This window comes from Trichechus manatus, unplaced genomic scaffold (genome assembly GCF_000243295.1).
Source record: "Trichechus manatus latirostris isolate Lorelei unplaced genomic scaffold, TriManLat1.0 scaffold00112, whole genome shotgun sequence".
Lineage (NCBI taxonomy): Eukaryota > Metazoa > Chordata > Mammalia > Sirenia > Trichechidae > Trichechus > Trichechus manatus.
The window spans coordinates 5,790,908-5,810,763 of NW_004444048.1; the positions used below are offsets into that span (position 1 = coordinate 5,790,908).

Genomic DNA, 19,856 nt, shown 5'->3' on the forward strand with positions numbered 1-19,856 from the left:
TTTTTTTTCGGTTTTGTTATTTGCCTAAGAGAATTAGAGAACATGAATGAAAGTCAAAAGAAATTTCAGAACAATTACCTAAAAGATTGACATAAGATGAAGGTATGATTTGGTGTTGGTAAGGCTAAGGGTCTGTAGGTTGTAAAGCACAACAGTATGGCCCTGAGAACTAAAAAGGAGAGAGGGGTTATGCTGTATTCCATTGGAAGGAATAGCAAATGAAAAGCAGAGTAGATAAAATGGAATTTTTAGATCAGGTTTAGAGCATTCGCTAAGAAATATAAAGTCTCAATATATTTAGAGACCCATATGGAGTGAAGAAAACTCAAGATACAGAAACAGGATTAAAGAAGGAAACATTTTGAAAACAGTAGAAGCAGAGGAGAGGTGATCATTTGGAACCTGTGAAGACGTGGTAGGTTGGGGTGGTCCATAATGTGATAATAGTAGAATGCAGAGGAAAGCAGATGGAGTACTGTTAGGCCACAGTCATTGATTTTTGCTTAATGGCACAGTCTTAGAGCTGTAAGAATAACAAATGCCACAAAAAGATGGTAAGAGCTGCAATGATTTTGGCAATAATTGAACAGCACAATTTGTCCTTAATTAGGTCCTTGGGTTCCTGGGTGGCATAAAAGATTTGTGCTGGATTACTAACCTAAAGGTTGGTGGGTTTGAACCCACCTAGCTGAACCATCAGAGAAACGCCTCACAATCTGCTTCCATAAAGATTACAGCCAAGAAAACCCAACTGGGGCAGTTCTCTGTAACACGTGGGATCACCGTGAGTCGGAATTGACTCGATGGTGATGGGTGTTTGTTTTGCCTTTAAAATCAATTAATCCAGTGTTTACTATGAACATTATTTTAATCCTTAGAGTGAGGATTCCAGGGTACACTTTTTGCTGTATTAATATGTAGTTACTTCTGACTTTAATATAGCTTAGAAGTTGCTTAAACATTTAGACAACTAAGAAATAGAACAAGTCTGTTTCCTTAGTTGTATAGGGTACTTTAGTACTTTGGCTACTTTTTTTTTCTTTTGCATATTTTCTTTCCAATATTGGTATTTTATAATTGAACAATTACTGAGTTGTTTTTTTTTTTAAGTGTTGCTGTCAGCTGTTTGATGATTATGTGTGAATCTTTTGCCTAAATTTAGCCACATTTCTGAGATTTTATTTTTTTTAATTGTGCTTTAGAGGAGGGTTTACAGAACAAATAGTTTCTCATTAAACAGTCAGTACACGTATTGTTGTATGACATTGGTTAACAACCCCACAACATGTCAACACTGTCCCTTCTCAACCTTGGGTTCCCTATCACCAGCTTTCCTGTCCCCTCCTGCCTTCTAGTCCTTGCCCCTGGACTGCTGTGCCTCATTAGTCCTGTTTTGTTTTATGAGGCTGTCCAATCCCTGACTGAATGGTAAACTTCGGGAGTGACTTCACCACTGAGCTAAAAGGGCTTCCAGGGGCTGTTTTTTTTTTTTTTTTTTTTAAAGGTCTGCTAGTTGCAATGCTGGAGAGATTTCAGTTTAAATGGGTGTAATAATCTTAGCCTTGGTTATTGACTGGACACTGAGATCTTTGTTTCTTAGTAAAATTTTGAATTTTATTCAGAAGTTCTCTTATCCCTTTGACTTCTAGTAAGGACATGATTTCTGGCCACCCTTGTTTTTGCCCCTTGGCTAACTCTTTGGTCTGGTTGCTTTTCCAGCCTAAGTTTACTGTTCTCAGTTTATCTGATGTCAGAGGTACAGGTCGAGGAAGACATAGGGATATGAGTTTGTTTTCTTACAAAGGTAAATTTGTTTTTCTCAGATTATGATCTTTTTAATGAAATAATGTCAACTTTAGGGAATCAGTAAAATTCTGAGAACCCCAAAGAAGAAAATAAAATTTTTTCTAGTAGTTCTAGTTTGTTGAGTGACATTTAAGTAATTCATATATACTTTTTTTTTAAAAAGTAAACACTTTTAAAAGAATGTACCAATGATTTTTAAAGACAGCATCCTGAGTTATTTATTTAAATATAATTTTAGGATAATTTAAATCTTGACACCCTCCCCCTAAATAGTATGTTGGTGTTTTTCTCCCGAACGTATTAGGAAAGAAGTTGAATCAGTTTGAATTCGGACTTCAGGAAGACAGGGTACTGCAAATACAGTAAATCTTTTGGTCCTGTGTTAAAATGAGGAGATACTTACATTTCTGTAGTTAAATATTATTTATAGGAAAAAAAATGAGTCACAGGGATGAGATTAAGGGCCTAAAGTTTAAGATCATTTACAGTTTTCTACAATTCAAAGTCTTTTAAGATTTAAAGGATAAGTCTCATGTAAGATTTGGACAGATTTTGGGAGCTGAAATAACTAGAGCTAATATTTACACAAGGAGCCCTGGAGGCCCAGTGGTTAAGTGCTCAGCTGCTAACTGAAAGGTCGGCAGTCCGAACCCACTAGGTGCTCAGCGGGAGAAAAGACCTGGCGATCTGCCTCTATAAAGATTACAGCCCAGGAAACTCTAGGGGCAGTTCTATCGTCTAGGGCCGCTGTGAGTCGGAATAGCCTGGAGGGCACACAACAACAACAACAATATGTACACATGGGGAAACAACGTATACATATGAGGGATAGAAACCTCAGGCTGTACTCAAGAGAAATCAGCACAGGGAACTCCAAGAGCTCAGTACTGCATTTATTGGAAGGCATCTCAGCTTTAGAAAATGGAGTAGATGGATTAGGATTGAGAAGGATTAATCATTTGAACATAGAAAACTAGATAAAAATTAGGCATTTGTTCACTGAGTCAGTAACTGTAATAATAGTACATTTTTGCTCCAACAATAAGATTTTTTTTTAAAAACGTGACAATAATTTGAACTTGACTGGGAGACAAATCTGGTGATGTTATGGTGTTGCGCCTTCTGTATCTTTTCTTCATGCTTATTGGAAAAACAGGCTCTTAGTATAAGCAGTGGTTTCAAGCATGGGATTTTGAACCAGTCTGTTTAATTCCTGGTTCCACTACTTACTAGTGGTGTGACTTTAGGCAAGATGCTTAACCTCTTTGCCTCAGTTTCCTCATCTTTAAAATGAAATATTATAATGGTTAATAATAGTGTAGCTAACTCTCTAAGGCTTCAATGAGTTTATGCATGGAAAGCATTTAGAACTGTATCTCTCACACAGTGCTAAATAATAACAGATCAGATACACTGCTCAAAAAATGGAAATAATTAATAAGGCAATTATGTTTATCAAGCACTAATTCTTAGAAATTAGTAGGAGTGGGCATCCTGTAAAATTATTTCTTAAATCAAACTGCCTTTGTCTTACAGAAAACTAAAAACAATACTCTTGAAAGTTTACAATCTGTCTACAACTTTTACTATTAAGAATTCTCCTTCAGAGTGTTGCATTTTTTAATTTGCCTGGATTCTGACTTTCTCTGTCCTGGTTTATACTGGCCCTGTTGCTTTCGACAGCATCCAGATACCAAGATGACTATACAACAGGAAAGAAAGATGACAGAGGTACAAAATGCCACAGGAACCAGCCACGTCTTTGGAATCACAGATGCCCTATCAGATGTCTCGTCTTCAGTATCAGATGTGTGGTTTCTGGCATTGTACCCCTTGGTTTTGTTTAGAAATTGTTTGCTACTATTGAGTTGGGATGGAATAGGTATATGAGAAAGTTTTGTGTCTGTGGGCACAAAGAAGGGAGAAACGGTCTTATTATCTGGATTGTTGATGAAATCAGTACTTGGTGACACCATATTTACCTTTGTGGTAATGGAGTCATTCATGGAAATGAATCTTGCCCAAGAATCTGTGGTTAATTCCTTGGAATAACTGGTATTGTTTGTGTTTACAACCAAGTCTTGATGTGTGGTTGGTGATGGAGCCTCTCTTGACAGTAGCATTTGGTTTACCATGGTGGTTTGTTGTTTATTTAAATTCATGGCTTTTAGAATCCTTAGTCTGTCCCACCTATTAGGTGAAGAACGAGTATTTAGGTATTTGGGAGGTGATTGTTCAAAGACCAGCAAATCTGGATCTATACCTGAAAAAGAAATAAAGCATCATTCATTTTTTGTTTCTTTTTTCATTTCAAAGAGAGGACCTGAAAGCACAGTTTGAAGAGGTCTTGGGCTTTGCCATTATGAGTTCCCGAACTAAGCCAATTTCAACTTCTATCATTACTTGCATCTGCGAGGCTGAAAAACATACTCGCTTCACATGAATTTTTCTTGAGGGCGCTGGGTGGTGCAAACAGTTTGTGCGCATCTACTAACCTAAAGGTTGGTGGTTGAAACTGACCCAACAGCACTGCAGAAGAAAGACCTGGTGGTTTACTTCCATAAAGATTACAGCCAAGAAAACCCTGTGAAGCATGCTGACACATTGTGAAAATTGTAAGCAGTGTCACAGAACAATTTGTGTAGAAATTGTTAAATGGGAACCTAATTTGCTGTGTAAAGTTTCACCTAAAATGCAATAAGATGTTAAAAAATCCCATGGAGCAATTCTACTTTCATGGGGTTGCCATGAGTTGGAATCAACTTGATGGCAACAGAGTTTGCTTGCTTGTTTTTTTTTTTTTAATCATTGCACACTTCTGAGAGGCTTAAAAACCACTGGCTACACTTGAATTTATCTTGACTTTCTAGGACACTTTCTGTTATGAAAAAATTTGACTACACCAAGGAGAATGCTTTGTGTCTGTCAGGACTCTTGAGCAATAATAGCAAATATTAGTGCAAGAGCGGCAGATATACTACCCATTTGAAATACTGTGTAGCATTTTTTGTAAAGTTAAACAAAATAGGGCTTGAAAAGTAAAACTGTATTAAAATGAGCAAAGCCCGAATTCTCATCCCTTTTTCAATCCCTGAAGGTCCTGACTTTGTCTTCAGTATTTTCTTTCTGTATATGAACTCCTTTCCCTCTGACTTTACGTAATATTGCTTTGTCTTTAGAAGGGAAGAAAGAAACCTCTAAACAGCTTAACAGTTTTCCAGCTGTCCCTGTTGACAACCACACTGTTTCCTTCTTTCCTCTTTCCTCTCTTTTCTCTCCTGTGTCTCTTTTGCCAAACATACCAACATCCATCTCCTTTCTGATTATTTTGCCTTCTATAAGCTTGTTTCTATCCTTATTACTCTGTGAAAATTATGCTTATGAAGTAATCAGTAGTTTCCTTCTTGATTATTTATGACTCTTTGCTCTGGCCTCCCTGGCCTTTACACATCCTCTGGCTATTCTCTTTTTGAGGCTCTTCTCCCATGACTCTCTGGACCTGACTCCCTTGGCACTTTACCCCAGACTCCCTGTCTCTCTTCTCTTTCTTTTGCTGTTCTCTTCTTGCCTCACCCTCAATTGTGGGGTTTCTACAATCTTCAGTCTTTGGCCTTCTGTTGTATTTTCTCTTTACATCCCTCCCTCAGAGATTATCCTCATCAACTGTCCCCACTACACTGATGGCACTAAAATCCCTGTCACCAGTTGTTTCCTCTTTTTTGAGCTCTGATGTCATTTCTCTTGTGGCCTACTGGAGATTCCCCCTGAGATCTCACATTATGTCTAACCCAGTATGCCCAAAGCCAAAGCCATTTTGTCTGCCTCCTACCACCATTCTTCCATCACCACGCTGGGAACTTCAGAGTGATTTTTTACTCCTCTTCATTTCAGCTCCTCTCTCCCGTTCATTTCATTCATCCAAAGAGTAGCTAAGTCCTATCCAATCTCCCTTCCCAGTGTTATGGTAATCATCCCTCCTCTTCATTGCAACCACGATCACCTTGCCCAGATCTGATGCGTCACTGACTATATTTTTCAACCTGTATCCAACATATACTTTTTCTAGACTGGGTATCCAGACTCATATCATTTAGGCATTTTCTCAATAAATACCTCTGACAAAGTTAAATCAAAACTTCTATCTGCCTAAGCCCTTTTATTACCTGGCCCTTCCCTATCTTAGCCATAATTTCATTACAAGACAAAAGGTGTTCTTATTGTAACTAGACCAGTTTTCTTTCCCATGGCTTGTGAAAGAATTCTTTACCTTGCCTGTTCCATGAAGTCTTCCCCTGAATAATCTAGCTTACATTAATCTTCTCCTGTTTTGAGCATTTGTACTTGAGACAGTATCACACATTTTTTATTTAATTATGTCCTACACTATTTGTAAGACTTGTCACATCAACTGGATTATAGGAACTTGAGGGCAGAGACATGGCTGCGATCTTCCATAATGTTGAGCACAGCCTGTAGCATTAGGTGTTTGATAAGTACAAGGTGATAAAGAAAGGTATTTCCTTTATATTTTGATAACAAAAACCTTTTATGATCACTGATATATACCCTGAGATTACCTACATAGGCAAAAACCCAAACCCGTTGCCATCGAGTTGATTCCGATTCATACCAAACCTATAGGACAGAGTGGCTGTGGATTCAAACTGCCAACCTCTTGGCTACTAGCCAAGCTCTTAACTACTGAGCCACCAGGGCTCCACCGTGGACAAAGGATACTTAAATAAGTATTTTTCTAAAAAATTACTTGTATCTTGGGACCAATGATATGTTGATGTGTTGCCAGTAAGTGGTAACAAGTTTCCTAGTCCCTAACTTCCATCTTTGCAGAATCCTTGTATGCAGTGTTCACAGTCCTCAAAACTGCCATTGAGCATTTTTTTTTATTTCCTAGTAGCACCGTCAGCCACTGCACTAGAAATGCCTACTTTGGCTCTTACTGAGGGTACTTGGTATAAATGAAATGTAAAGCTTAAGCTCTTATTCAGTGGCATGCGATTTGTTATTACCTGGAGTAAGCTCATCGTTGTTGAACATGCCAAACTAAAGGGAATTTCTTTTTTAGTTTTTTGCCTGGATGCCTAAAACCTTCCAGAAAGAATTCAATGGAAAATAATAATTTAGAGATTCGTACATGGCTATTGCCTGCCAGTTTCTAGCTCTTTGCTTCTACTAGAGTATTACCAACATTTTTCAAAGTCTTGAACTATATACTTCATTACCTTCTGTTATGTTGTACAAAATGGCGCTGGTTCCAGGCTGTAATATGCAGCTTTCCAAGGTGGGGCAGTGAATATGGAGGCAGTTGACATTGTCATGAATGGGATCATGGTAGAAGACAGCCAGGTTACAGGAAACTGTAAGGGAAACAGTACATCTGCAGATAGTCTTGATTTCCACTTGAGTTCTGAGTAACCATATTTCTTTCAAGAACACTGGATTAACTTGAGTATATTGTAGGGTTATGTTTGGAGAGCGTACAGAACATTTTGAACAATTGTAACTGTGTTTCTGTGAATTTGGAAAATGTCATCTTAAAGAAAATAGCTACTGATTTTTCTCTAGTAATCTTTTATACATTCTATTCTACATAACATTGCCTGGAATCATTATTTCCCAATCCCAGTAGTTTATGTTAGTAAAAAATTCAATTTGCTGCAAAAACCTCTGGTGATTTTTGTAGCAGGTTTCTCGGTGCAATGCTGTCTCAGAATGCTAAGGTGCTGAGGGTCATCAGAGAAAAAAATAGGAAAATAAAGGGACAACTGCGGTAACAGAAGAAGAGGAAAAACAGGAAGGGCAAAAACAGTAATGAGTGCATTACTGGGCGAGGCAGCAGGCCAAGTGAACATGACCCTTGACCCAGACTGCAGGTGTACACTAGCCCGATGTGGCAAAACTATATCAGAAGAAAAGCCTAATCTGTGTCATTTGAAGAGGAAGGGAATGAATAGATAGGGATGTTAGCACTTGGAATTCTAGCAGTGGAGGGGCACATCATTTGCTCATGCTGTCTTGCCTTTTCTAAGTAAATTTGCTCCTTAAAACATACTGTGTTATTTCTGGAAAAGCTTAAGTCATATTTGTTGAATGTAAATCTTGAGTTTATCTCCATAAAGTACAGCACAGACTTTCCTCCCACTGCAGCATAGTAGGAACCATGTGATGTGAAATATGCATTGGTCAAAAAGTATCAATTTCTCTAATAAAATAAGATTAGAGAGACATAGTGTATGATTACCAGACCTCAGAGCATGCCTAAAGCTGCTGTGGAATTGCTGTGAGCAGAGCCTGTGCTGCTGCTGTGTTAACTGTGGAGAGTTGTATCTCTACTGGTACTTCTGGGACACCCAATGTTTCTGTACTTTTTATTTTTCCAGAAGTAGAAAGAATAAGACAGAAGGCAGTTAATAATACATTGCTAACACATTGTCGTTGTTGTGTGCCATCGAGTCGACTCCAACTCATAGTGACCCTATAAGACAGAGTAGAACTGCCCCATAGGGTGTCCTGTAGTATTTACAGCATAATGTCCACCAGGAACTGGTCCCTTCTGATAACATGTCCAAAGTACGTGAGACGAAGTCTCGCCGTCCACACCTCTAAGGAGCGTTCTGGCTGTACTTTGTCCAAGACAGATTTGTTCATTCTTCTGGCAGTCCATGGTATATTCAGTTTTCTTTGCCAACACCATAATTCAGATGAATCATGCTTGGTAAAAAGAGGAAGACCCTCAACGAGATGGATTGACACAGTGGCTGCAACAATGGGCTCAAACATAACTATGATTGTGAGGATGGCACAGTACCAGACAGTGCTTGGTTCTGTTGTACATAGGGTCACTATAAGTCGGAACTGACTCGACAGCACCTAACAACAACAACAGTATTTTTTACAGGAGCAGATTGCCAGGTCTTTTCTTCCATAGAGCTGCTGGTGGGTTTGAACTGCAGACATTTTGGTTTACAGCTGAGTGCTTAACCATTGCACCACCAGGGCTCTTTGCTAATATAGTATAGATTACACATACATTCCCTGAGGACTATCCTGTAAGAAATTGGGAGTTTCTGATTTCTAGAGAAAAATTTTTAAAGCTATTGTTTACATTCCTTGTGTGTATTTCAGAGTCCCAGCTCCGAGCAGTTTAGCTACTATAGGATGGTGGCATTTTTAAGTTCTAGTTGCCAGCTGAAAACTGAGTTATGGGAAAATTCATGCCCCAGCACCCCACTCCTAACCCCTAGTGAAGGCTTATGGGAGTGAAAAGCAGCTGGAAGGGAAAATCTGGATTGTCTATCTTTTCAAAAAGATTCTCCTCGATTAATTTCTCTCTTCTATGCCTGATTGACTTGTGAGGGCTTAGCCTATGTCAGCTTCTTGAAACATGTGGTCTCTTGACAGTCTGTTTAGACTCTCCAAGTAGCTCCAATTTGCATCCCAGAAATCATGTGTGCATAATTGCATATGAGGCCTTGGCAATTAATAAGTACATATCCAACTATGGAAAGAAAGTATGGAGCAACCAAGAGAATTATTTTAAAAGGTTATGTTCCTCTGTTGTTTCCAAGTGACTTTAAAATCTTGAAATAACTGGAAAAATAAATGCAGTCTTTAGACAGTTGTAACCTGAAATTTGGCAACAGTGAGATGTTTTCCTAATGACAGGCCTTGATCATATATGGATTGAGACAAAAATCTATTTAGATATTTTGGAAATTTTTTTGCTACTTGACATATATCTTTTTATTTCTTTCAAAGCACATGAATCACACTCTAAATTCCTGTCCAACACTTCTCACCTTTGGTCAATGCAAGTAAGTGTATTTCAGAAATTTTATATGATACCAATACACCCACTCCTCACTTATTGGTAAGGTTCCAAAGACCGGGTGGTTATGTGAAAATCATCATTTATGGGAAAATGGAGGATGACCACATCATTACATAATTTCCAAATTACATCCTTATTTAACTGCCAAAATACATCATTACGTAACTGCCAAACCACTGAGAATCATGGTCCAGCAAGCTGACACATAGCCTTAACCATCACAGCTAGCGTTACTCTCGCCTTACACCTTGGCATTCATTACTGCTGGACATATACGCCGTTAATGCACAAAATAGATAGTAGATTTTGTTATTGTTGTCGTAAATGTGAAATGCTGGATAACGAGATAGTCGATAAGTGAGGAGTACATGTATCACTAAAAGGTACTTTGAAAATGAAATTATAAACATTTCTGAAATCATCTGTTATATTCTGGGGCTTTAAAAACATTGTTAACTCTGGAGGGTTTAGCACTTTGGTGAAGAAAAAGAGAGTCTCTGTTACTTGTCGTTTCCATCACATTCTGGGGTCATAACTACATTTGTAAACAGAGCCGATCTGGCCCAAACTGCAAAACACTCTAAGTCAGTATAGTCAGAGTTGGAGTCTCTCTCGCTATCTCCCACCCCCATCCCAGAGCATCTTCTCTAGTTCTTTTAACTGCTTACTGGCCCTCTGCTTAGGGCTCCTTTCTTAGGTCTTCATTCCTGGAAGTTTCCCCTTATTTTTGCTCAGGCACAGCATTAGTACTTACCATCCTTCCTAAGACAGCAGTTCCTACTGCACTTCTGGCCAGTACTTTCAGAATAATACTTCAAGAACTGGGCTCCCAGCTTCTGAGACTCATCCAGGTCAACTAGAAGACCCGGAAAGCGATGGATCCAGCAGTCTCTGTAAAGAATTGTGGGGGAGCAGAGAGAGTCTGATGTCCACCCCATACTCAGGAGCAATATCACACCTGTGGTCACCACTGACACGTGCATTTCCCTAGTATGAAGACTCAGCAGTAAGTCTGATTTCCAGACAGAAGCTGGAGCTGACCAGCAGAATCTAGGACAGTTTTGGGAACTCTGAGGCTCTTGTTAAGAGAGAACTTCTCTGGGACGCTTATGGAGGGTCACCTTCTAGAAAACTGCAGCCACTCTTGGATTGCATACTGATTTTTCTTTTGTTTCTTCTCAGTTGAGCTCAGGTGAACATTTGACTTTCTAGTGTCTTTTCTGAACACTTCCCAGGTTATTTCAATACTTTGTCCTTTAGCCTCTTGAAGAAGTGGATTCTCTCCTCTGCTTTTCTTCTTTCTCTGAAGGTGAATAGTCACAAACACCTTTTACTAAGTAAATATAAAGACAAATGGAAATCCTAGTCAAGATTCTTTCTGAGGAAAACAATAATTTAGTCACTTGAGCATCAGATAAAGGGAAGATTTGTTTCGCCAGGAACAAGACATCACTTTGTGAGGCTACTTCTGTATGGTTTTTAAGGAACCTGTGACTGCAGATTACTGTTCAATCATTTCTCTCTCTCTCTCTCTTTTTTTTTTTTAAATTTAAGTTATGGTATTCAGGTTCACTAGAAAACCAGTTTGTAGTTTAAACTTTTAAACATTGGTTTAAACTTTTTGCTAAGAATATACAATAAAACTTGAAAATAAGTAAAAACTGAAAATGAAATAAAATTAAAAATCTTAACTTTGCAGTGATTGCATAAACATTGAATCTGGATTCTGGTCACTTCTTAGGGCTAGGTATTTTTCATAAAGGCCAGCCACAAGCTGTCTTCTTAGGAGACTGAAGATCAGCCAATAGAACATGCTTGTAATGTAGATGGAATGGAACACCCCCAAGGTGTATGCTATTCAACCAAGAATAAAAAGTGTAATTTACAATGAAAATTGTAAAGAAGTTCAAATTGGGGGGTTGTCTAATATGTTTTCTGATATTCTTGTTCACAAGTTAAAAAGGTCACGTCTTTGTAAAGTATACATATAAAGGAGTAGTATCTCTGAAGCAGAAGTATTTGCTAAGAAATGTGCATTAGGAAAATGGTGACATGATTTTAAATTTCTAAATATTAATAAAATTATTTCAATTGCAGTACAAAAACATTTGAAAAGATACTAAAGGCAGTGACAGTGGCCTCTTGCTTTTGTCAAGGTTGTAGATTCCATATCCCATGATGTCCAAAGTGACAAATTAGTTCAAAGCATAAAACTGTTGTTCTTTTGTACTCATTTTTCTTACCAAGCATTAATGACAATAAGTTTTTGGCATAAAGTACTGTAGTACTCCTTTTTTAAAAAAAGAAAGTTTTTCTAACCTGCGATCTTTGTTTCTTTCCTACCTGTTTACACAATGACATATTTACTTACTTGGTACAAAAATGTTGTTGCTAACATTCTTTGAACTTTCATCTCCCCACCTATTTCCTAATAAAATAGGTAGTCTAATTATCAATTTTTATTTTTAGGAATGTATTAATAATTAAGAGGAAAAATGTTTAAAATACTAACTTTAAAAACAAAACATTTTACTTTCTTCTGAGCAAAATTATATCATGTACTAACTCTTAGCCTTGCAAAAGCCACATAAATTACAGTAAACATGATAAACATTTTATTCTAAAGAACTTCTTATAGAAACCAAGTTTCAGTCACTTACCTGCAAACAGACTATTCCATCTGTTTTGAGGGAAGGGGGAAGAGAGGTCTTCTAATGGCAAAGCAAGAGACAGTTTAGTAACAAAAATTACTCCTGTTTTCAGTGGGAATTCATAGCTATTTCTATTAGGATATGCCCTTGGGACATAAACCAGAAAGTCTACTTTCTTCCCTTCTAACCTCCAAGTCTTTCAGTAACATGAAATGTAGTTCTTTTGTGTGATTTATAGTTCCTTGAAGTTCTCAAGTTCCCTGCAGGAATAATGGAACAATCCACAACTGTTTAACCCTCTTGCTGTCAAGTGATGTTCGAATGGAGATCAAAGTTTCATTTTAGAGAATCTACAAATCCCAGTGTAAAACCATACTTTAAACTTAAAAAAAAAAAAAATTGTGATAATTTCATAAGCATTGAATCTGGAAATGGGTAACTTCTTGGGGCCAAGTATTTTGAAAAGGAAAGATAGAAACGACGCAGGAGCAGAGGGAGGAATACACAATGGTCTGAGATATGTGCCACAGAAATATCTAGTCTCAAAACTTGTCCTTGTGAGTTGAAACTGCAAAAACCAGAAGCAACTGGAACTCTGAATCAACAATTGCTATATAGCCTTTGTGCAAATCTTATCAAATATCCACAACCAGTACACTACAGTAATTCAATGATACCTTGTTTATTTCCAGTAAGCTGCTCTTATGAGGAGTTTAAAAAATTACATTTATACCTTAAAAACTGTCAGTTTCCACTCATCTCCCTTAAGAACTTGGTTCAGTAGATCTGGTGTGGGAACCAGGATTCTTATTTTTATAAGTGTCCCAGGTGATTTTTCTTAAGATACTTGGCAAACACCGATATAGATGACTAAAATAAATGGAAGTTTTGCCTACATATGGATGCTAAACTTGAATTAAATGGAGCCATTTTAAGACCTTGTTCTACTTTTAGCTCATTTAAATTGCCCTATATGCTTTAAGGAAACCCTGATGGTGTAGTAGTTAAGTGCTATGGCTGCTAACCAAAAGGTTGGCAGTTCAAATCCACCAGGTGCTCCTTGGAAACCCTATGGGGCAGTTCTACTCTGTCCTTTATGGTTGTTATGTGTCAGAATTGACTCGACGGCAATGGGTTTTTTTTTTTTCTTCTTTTTTTGGTTTATATGGTTTAATGAAAGGAGACTTTTAAGCTTTGCTTGTTAGAAAACAAAAAGAAAGTTGTTTTGGGAAAATTCTTTCTATAGGGACTAAATAGAAATAATTTTTAAATGATAATGAAGTAATACCGTAGGTTTACTAAATTCAAAAAAATTTGAAAAACTATTTCACCTTTATTTTAAATATTCAAATTGTATTATTTACTTAACATTTTCATTTCATTAGTGATAAAATTAATACTTGTTTAAAAATGGGGCCTGAGAAATTCAAATGTTATTACTTTTTCTTTTAAAAATGTATTTTTGCTTTTCTTAAATTGGTATGCTCATTTAAGAAAATCCAAACCATAAAGTAAAGTACAAAAACTATAAAAACTATTCAAGTTTATACAATCTTAACGTTTTGATAAACTATTCTTTTAGACAGCACTATTAAAAAATACACATACACACACAATTTTACCTAAATGGAATCATACTATGTACACTGTTCCAGCACCTGTTTTCTAAAAACCAGATGTAAAATATTTTTCAGCATCTCTAAAAAAAATCTACATCAAAATTTGTAATGGCTCTATGACATAAATGTACCACAGTTTACTCGGCACTTCAGTTTCATCAGCTGTAAAATAGTATAAAAATAGTAATCTACATAGAAAACTTAAAACAATGCCTGCCACATAATAAGTAGACAATAAATGTTAGCAACTATTATTATTATTGTACAATATGCTGCTTTACGATTTTTCATTATTAAAAGCAATACTTTGATAAACATCTTGTACTTGATTCTTTTTTCTTTTCCTCTTGCTAGGACAAAAGGTATGCTTTCCATAAATTCTTAAAGAAATAGCCTAACTCTGTGTTTGACCATTATTTAGTCTTTTGTAAAACAGTAATCAAGTAAAGTGCTTGAGGTGAATTATAGCACTACAAAGGCCAGTCTTCACTCGTCAATGATTAGTCAATAACATCTAAAATCATGCTTCCTGTCATATGTTGTTGTTAAGTGCAGTTGAATCGGTTTCAACTCAGCGACCATATGCACAACAGAAAGAAACACTGCCTGGTCCTGCACCATCCTCACCATTGTTATGGTTGAGCCCACTGTTGCAGCCACTGCGTCAATCCATCTCGTTGAGGGTCTTCCTCTTTCACTGACCCTCTACTTTACCAAGTATGATGTCCTTCTCCAGGGACAAGTCCCTCCTGATAACATGTCCAAAGAATGTGAGATGAAGTCTTGCCATCCTCCCTTCTAAGGAGCATTCTGGCTGTACTTCTTCCAAGACAGATTTGTTTGTTCTTCTGGCAGTCCATGGTATATTCAATATTCTTCACCAACACCATAATTCAAAGGCATCAATTCCCCTTCGTCTTCCTTATTTATTGCCAAGCTTTCGCATGCATACGAGGCAATTGAAAACACCATGGCTTGGGTCAGGTGTACCTTAGTCCTTAAAGTGACATATTTGCTTTTTAACACATCAAAATGACATATTTGCTTTTTAACACATCAAAATGACATATTTGCTTTTTAACACTTCAAAGTGACAATTTGCTTTTTAACACTTTTACAGCAGGTTTGCCCAATGCAATGTGTCATTTGTTTCCTTGACTGCTGCTTCCATGGGTGTTGATTGTGGATCCAAGTAAAATGAAATCCTTGACATCTTCAGTCTTTTCTCCATTTATCATGATGTTGCTTATTGGTCCAGTTGTGAGGAATTTTGTTTTCTTTATGTTGAGGTGTAATCCATACTGAAGGCTATAGTCTTTGATCTTCATCAGCAAGTGCTTCAAGTCCTCTTCACTTTCAGCAAATGAGGCTGTGTCATCCACATGTTGTTGTTAGGTGCCGTCGAATCCGTTCCAACTCATAGCGACCTTATGCACAACAGAACGAAACACTGCCTGGTTCTGTACCACCCTCACATTTGTTGCTATGCTTGAGCCCATTGTTGCAGCCACTTTGTCAATCCGTCTCATTGATGGTCTTCCTCTTCTTCGATGACCCTCTACTTTACCAAGCATGATGTCCTTCTCCAGGGACAAGTCCCTCCTGATAACATGTCCAAAGTACATGAGATGATGTCTCTCCATCTTTGCCTCTAAGGAGCATTCTGGCTGTGCTTCTTCCAAGACAGATTTGTTCGTTCTTCTGGCAGTCCATGGTATATTCAATATTCTTCGCCAACACCACAATTCAAAGGTGTCAGTTCTTCGGTCTTCCTTATTCATTGTCCAGCTTCGCATGCATATGAGATGATTGAAAACACCATGCCTTGGGTCAGGCTCACCTTATTCCTCAAGGTAACATCTTTGCTTTTCAACACTTTAAAAGGGTCTTTTGCAGCTGATTTGCCCAATGCAGTGCTTCTTTTGATTTCTTGACTGCTACTTCCATGGGTGTTGATCATCAATCCAAGTAAAATGAAATCCTTGACACCCTCGATATTTTCACCATTTGTCATGATGTTGCGTATTGATCCAGTTGTGTGGATTTTTGTTTTCTTTATGTTGAGGTGTTATCCATACTGAAGGCTATGGTCTTTGATCTTCATCAGTAAGAGCTTCAAGTCCTCTTCATTTTCAGTAAGCAAGGTTGTGTCACCTGCATATTGCAGGTTGTTAGTGAGTCTTTCTCCGATCCTGATGTCCCATTATTCTTCATATAGTCCAGCTTCTCGGATTATTTGCTCAGCATACAGATTGAATGAATATGGTGAAAGGATAGAACCCTGACCCACACTTTTCCTGACTTTAAACCACGCAGTAGCCCCCTGTTCTGTTCAAATGACTCCCTCTTGATCCATGTACAGATTCCTCATGAGCACAATTAAGTGTTCTGGAATTCCCATTCTCTGCAATGTTATCCATAATTTGTTATGATCCACACAGTTGAATGCCTTAGCATAGTCAATAAAACACAGATAAACATCTTTCTGGTATTCTCTGCTTTCAGCCAGGATCCATCTGACATTAGCAATGATATCCCTGGTTCCACGTCCTCTTCTAAATCCGGCTTGAATTTCTGGCAGTTCCCTGTCAAGTACTGCTGCAACTGCTTTTGAATGATCTTCAGCAAAATTTTGCTTACATGTGATATTAATGATATTGTTCGATAATTTCCACATTCTGTTGGATTACCTTTCTTGGGAATAGGCATAAATATGGATCTCTTCCAGTCGGTTAGGTAGCCAAGTAGCTGTCTTCCAAATTTCTTGGCAAAGATGAGTGAACTTCCAGCACTGCATCCGTTTATTGTAACATCTCATTTGGTATACCATCAATTCCTGGGGACTTGTTTTTCACCAGTGCCTTCAGTGCAGCTTAGACTTCTTCGTTCAATACCATCGGTTCTTGATCATTTGCTACCTCCTGAAATGATTGAACATCGACCAATTCTTTTTGGTACAGTGACTCTATGTATTCCTTCCATTTTCTTTTGATTCTTCCTGCATCGTTCCGTAATTTGCCCATAGAATCCTTCACTATTGCAACTTGAGGCTTGAATTTTTTCTTCAGTTCTTTCAGCTTGAGAAGTGCCGAGCATGTTCTTCCCTTTTGGTTTTCTAACTCCAGGTCTTTGCACGTGTCGTTGTAATACTTGATCTTCTTGAGGTGCCCTTTCAAATCTTCTGTTCAGCTTTTTCACTTCATCATTTCTTCCTTTCGCTTTAGCTACTCAACATTCAAAAGCAAGTTTCAGAGTCTCTTCGGACATCTATTTTGGTCTTTTCTTTCCTTCTTGTCTTTTTAATGACCTCTTGCTTTCTTCATGTATGATGCCCTTGATGTCATTCCACACAATCACACAATCACACGGTCTACTATGCCGGGAACGACAACTTGAAGAGAAATGGTGTTGCATTCATCATCAAAAAGAACATTTCAAGATCTATCCTGAAGTACAACGCTGTCAGTGATAGGATAATATCCATACGCCTACAAGGAAGACCAGTTGATTCGACTATTCAAATTTACGCACCAACTGCTAAGGCCAAAGATGAAGAAATTGAAGATTTTTACCAACTTCTGCAGTCTGAAATTGATGTCATTCTTCAGCTCACCTGGTCTTCGGTCATTAGTGTACAATGCATCCAGTCTATTCTTGAGAGAGTCTCTAAATTCAGGCAGGATATACTCAAGGTCGTACTTTGGCTCTCGTGGACTTGTTCTGATTTTCTTCAGCTTCAACTTGAACTTGCATATGAGCAATTGATGGTCTGTTCCACAGTCGGCCCCTGACCTTGTTCTGGCTGATGATTTTCCATTGTCTTTTTTCCACAGATGTAGTCAGTTTGATTCCTGTGTATTCCATCTGGCTAGGTCCACATGTACAGTCACCGTTCATGTTGTTGAAAAAAGGTATTTGCAATAAAGAAGTTGTTGGTCTTGTAAAATTCTATCATACGATGTCTGGTATTGTTTCTATCACCAAGGCCATATTTTCTAGCTACCAATCCTTTTTATTTGTTTCCATCTTTCACATTCCAATCACTAATAATTATGAATGCATCTTGATTGCATGTTTGGTCAATTTCAGACTGCAGAAGTTGGTAAAAATCTTTAATTTCTTCATCTTTGGCCTTAGTGGTTGGTGCATAAATTTGAATAATAGTCTAATTAACTTGTCTTCCTTGTAGGCATGTGGATATTATCCTATCACTGACAGTGTTGTACTTCATAATAGATCTCGAAATGTTCTTTTTGATGATGAATGCAACGCCATTTCTCTTCAAGTTGTGATTCCTGGCATAGTAGACCATATGATTGTGTGATTCAAAATGGCCAATACTAGTCCATTTCAGCTCACTAATGCCTAGGATATCGATGTTTATGCATTCCATTTCATTTCTGATGATTTCCAACTTTCCTAGATTCATACTTCGTACATTCCACGTTCTGATTATTTATGGTTTATTGTAGCTATTTATTCTCCTTTTGAGTTGTGCCACATCAGCAGATGAAGTTCCCAAAAGCTTGACTCCATCCACGTCACTAAGGTCCACTCTACCTTGAGGCAGCTCTTCCCTAGTCGTCTTTTGAGTGCTTTCCAACCTGAGAGCCTCATCTTCTGACACTGTATCAGACAGTGTTCCGCTGCTATTCATAAAGTTTTCACTGACTAGTTTTTTTCAGAAGTAGACCGCCAGGTGCTTCTTCCTAGCCTGTCTTAGTCTGGAAACTCAACTGAAACCTGTCCACCATGGGTGACCCTGCTGGTATTTGAATACCAGTGGCATAGCTTCCAGCATCACAGCAACAAGCAAGCCCTCACAGTATGACAAACTGACAGACGCATGGGGGTCCAGTTATATACAGGCAGTATTTTGATGAAGCCTAGAAATAATATTTGAGGTCTTTTGTGAATAAAGGGTTTATATTGATTTGACATTGCATTTCTAGGTTAACTGAAACTTACTATGTGAGTTATTAAGATGATATCATCTTTTAAGATGCTCTCGGTGATAAATGACATTATTATCTTGTTAGGGACCAAAAAACTTTCAGGATCAGTGCCCAGTATTGTCACGCTAACAGCCCAAATTCCTTGTCCAAGCTGATCTTGCCCCAGTGGTATTATTGTTCTTGAATTGCCTTTGTAATACAGATCATTCTTGGAGAATGATTTTTTTTTTTTTTTGATGGGGGGGTTCTGTTTTACAAAGACAAGAAAATACCAGTCAGAGGCATATCTATGACAGTTGGGAGACAAAAGCATCCATTGGTGAAAGATTCTAAAGGGACAGAGGAGAGACTAAGAGTCTGTTCTTCTTGGCTGACCTGCTGAATCTGGCATTGTCACTGACTGAAGCACAAATAAACCCAAGCCTCTTAGCTATGGTGGGGGTGGAGGGGGACATTCCCGCAAAAGTCCCCGAGTCTGCTGCCTAATATTGCACTTGGTCCTTCACCTTTTCAAAGCAGTTGCTAAATGCATGGTCATTCACCCCTAAATACCTTAGAATGTCTTGACTGCACCCTCATTGAGAACAGAAGCGTGAGAAGTAGCTGTGAGAATGGTGTTTTTATCAGTAATGATTTAAAGGGCAGGTGAAACAAGGTGAACAGCTGGAAGTTTTCAAAAGAATCCAAGAAAATAACTGAATGGTACAAGTCATAGATGCATCTTTGTTTCCATTATTTTTCTTATGTAGGCCAGGATCTACTAGAATTGTTTCTCTGTCTTTTAAAAGTCAGTTCCTTTTTCATGGTGTATTATAAAGAAAATAATGGATGACAATACCTCACTATAAAGCAGCTAAATTACACGGTAAGAGGCACAAATATAACCAAACAGGCTAAAGGATTTCATATCTTACCAATATGACTTTGTTTTCTTTCTCTAGTATTTTACCGTCCCCCTCTTCCTAACAAAATCAGC

General features: G+C 37.9%; 2 protein-coding genes across 2 annotated transcripts in view; one reads left to right on the forward strand and one right to left on the reverse strand.

Moving 5' to 3' along the window:
• MRPS35 (mitochondrial ribosomal protein S35) overlaps nucleotides 1–90 on the forward strand; it is a 36,662-nt gene extending 36,572 nt beyond the window's left edge. The window contains exon 9 of the mRNA XM_023738104.1: nucleotides 30–90. Coding sequence (XP_023593872.1) covers nucleotides 30–90 — 61 coding nt within the window. The remainder of the gene's footprint in view (nucleotides 1–29) is intronic.
• A 2,443-nt stretch (nucleotides 91–2,533) lies between these two features.
• On the reverse strand, nucleotides 2,534–13,302 carry MANSC4 (MANSC domain containing 4). The gene is made up of 3 exons (XM_004383604.3): nucleotides 10,410–13,302; nucleotides 7,047–7,181; nucleotides 2,534–4,069 (listed from the first exon to the last, which is right to left on the reverse strand). Exons 1-3 carry the CDS (start codon nucleotides 10,636–10,638, stop codon nucleotides 3,396–3,398), a joined length of 1,038 nt encoding a protein of 345 aa, XP_004383661.1. The 5' UTR covers nucleotides 10,639–13,302; the 3' UTR covers nucleotides 2,534–3,395.
• Nucleotides 13,303–19,856: the final 6,554 nt, after the last annotated feature.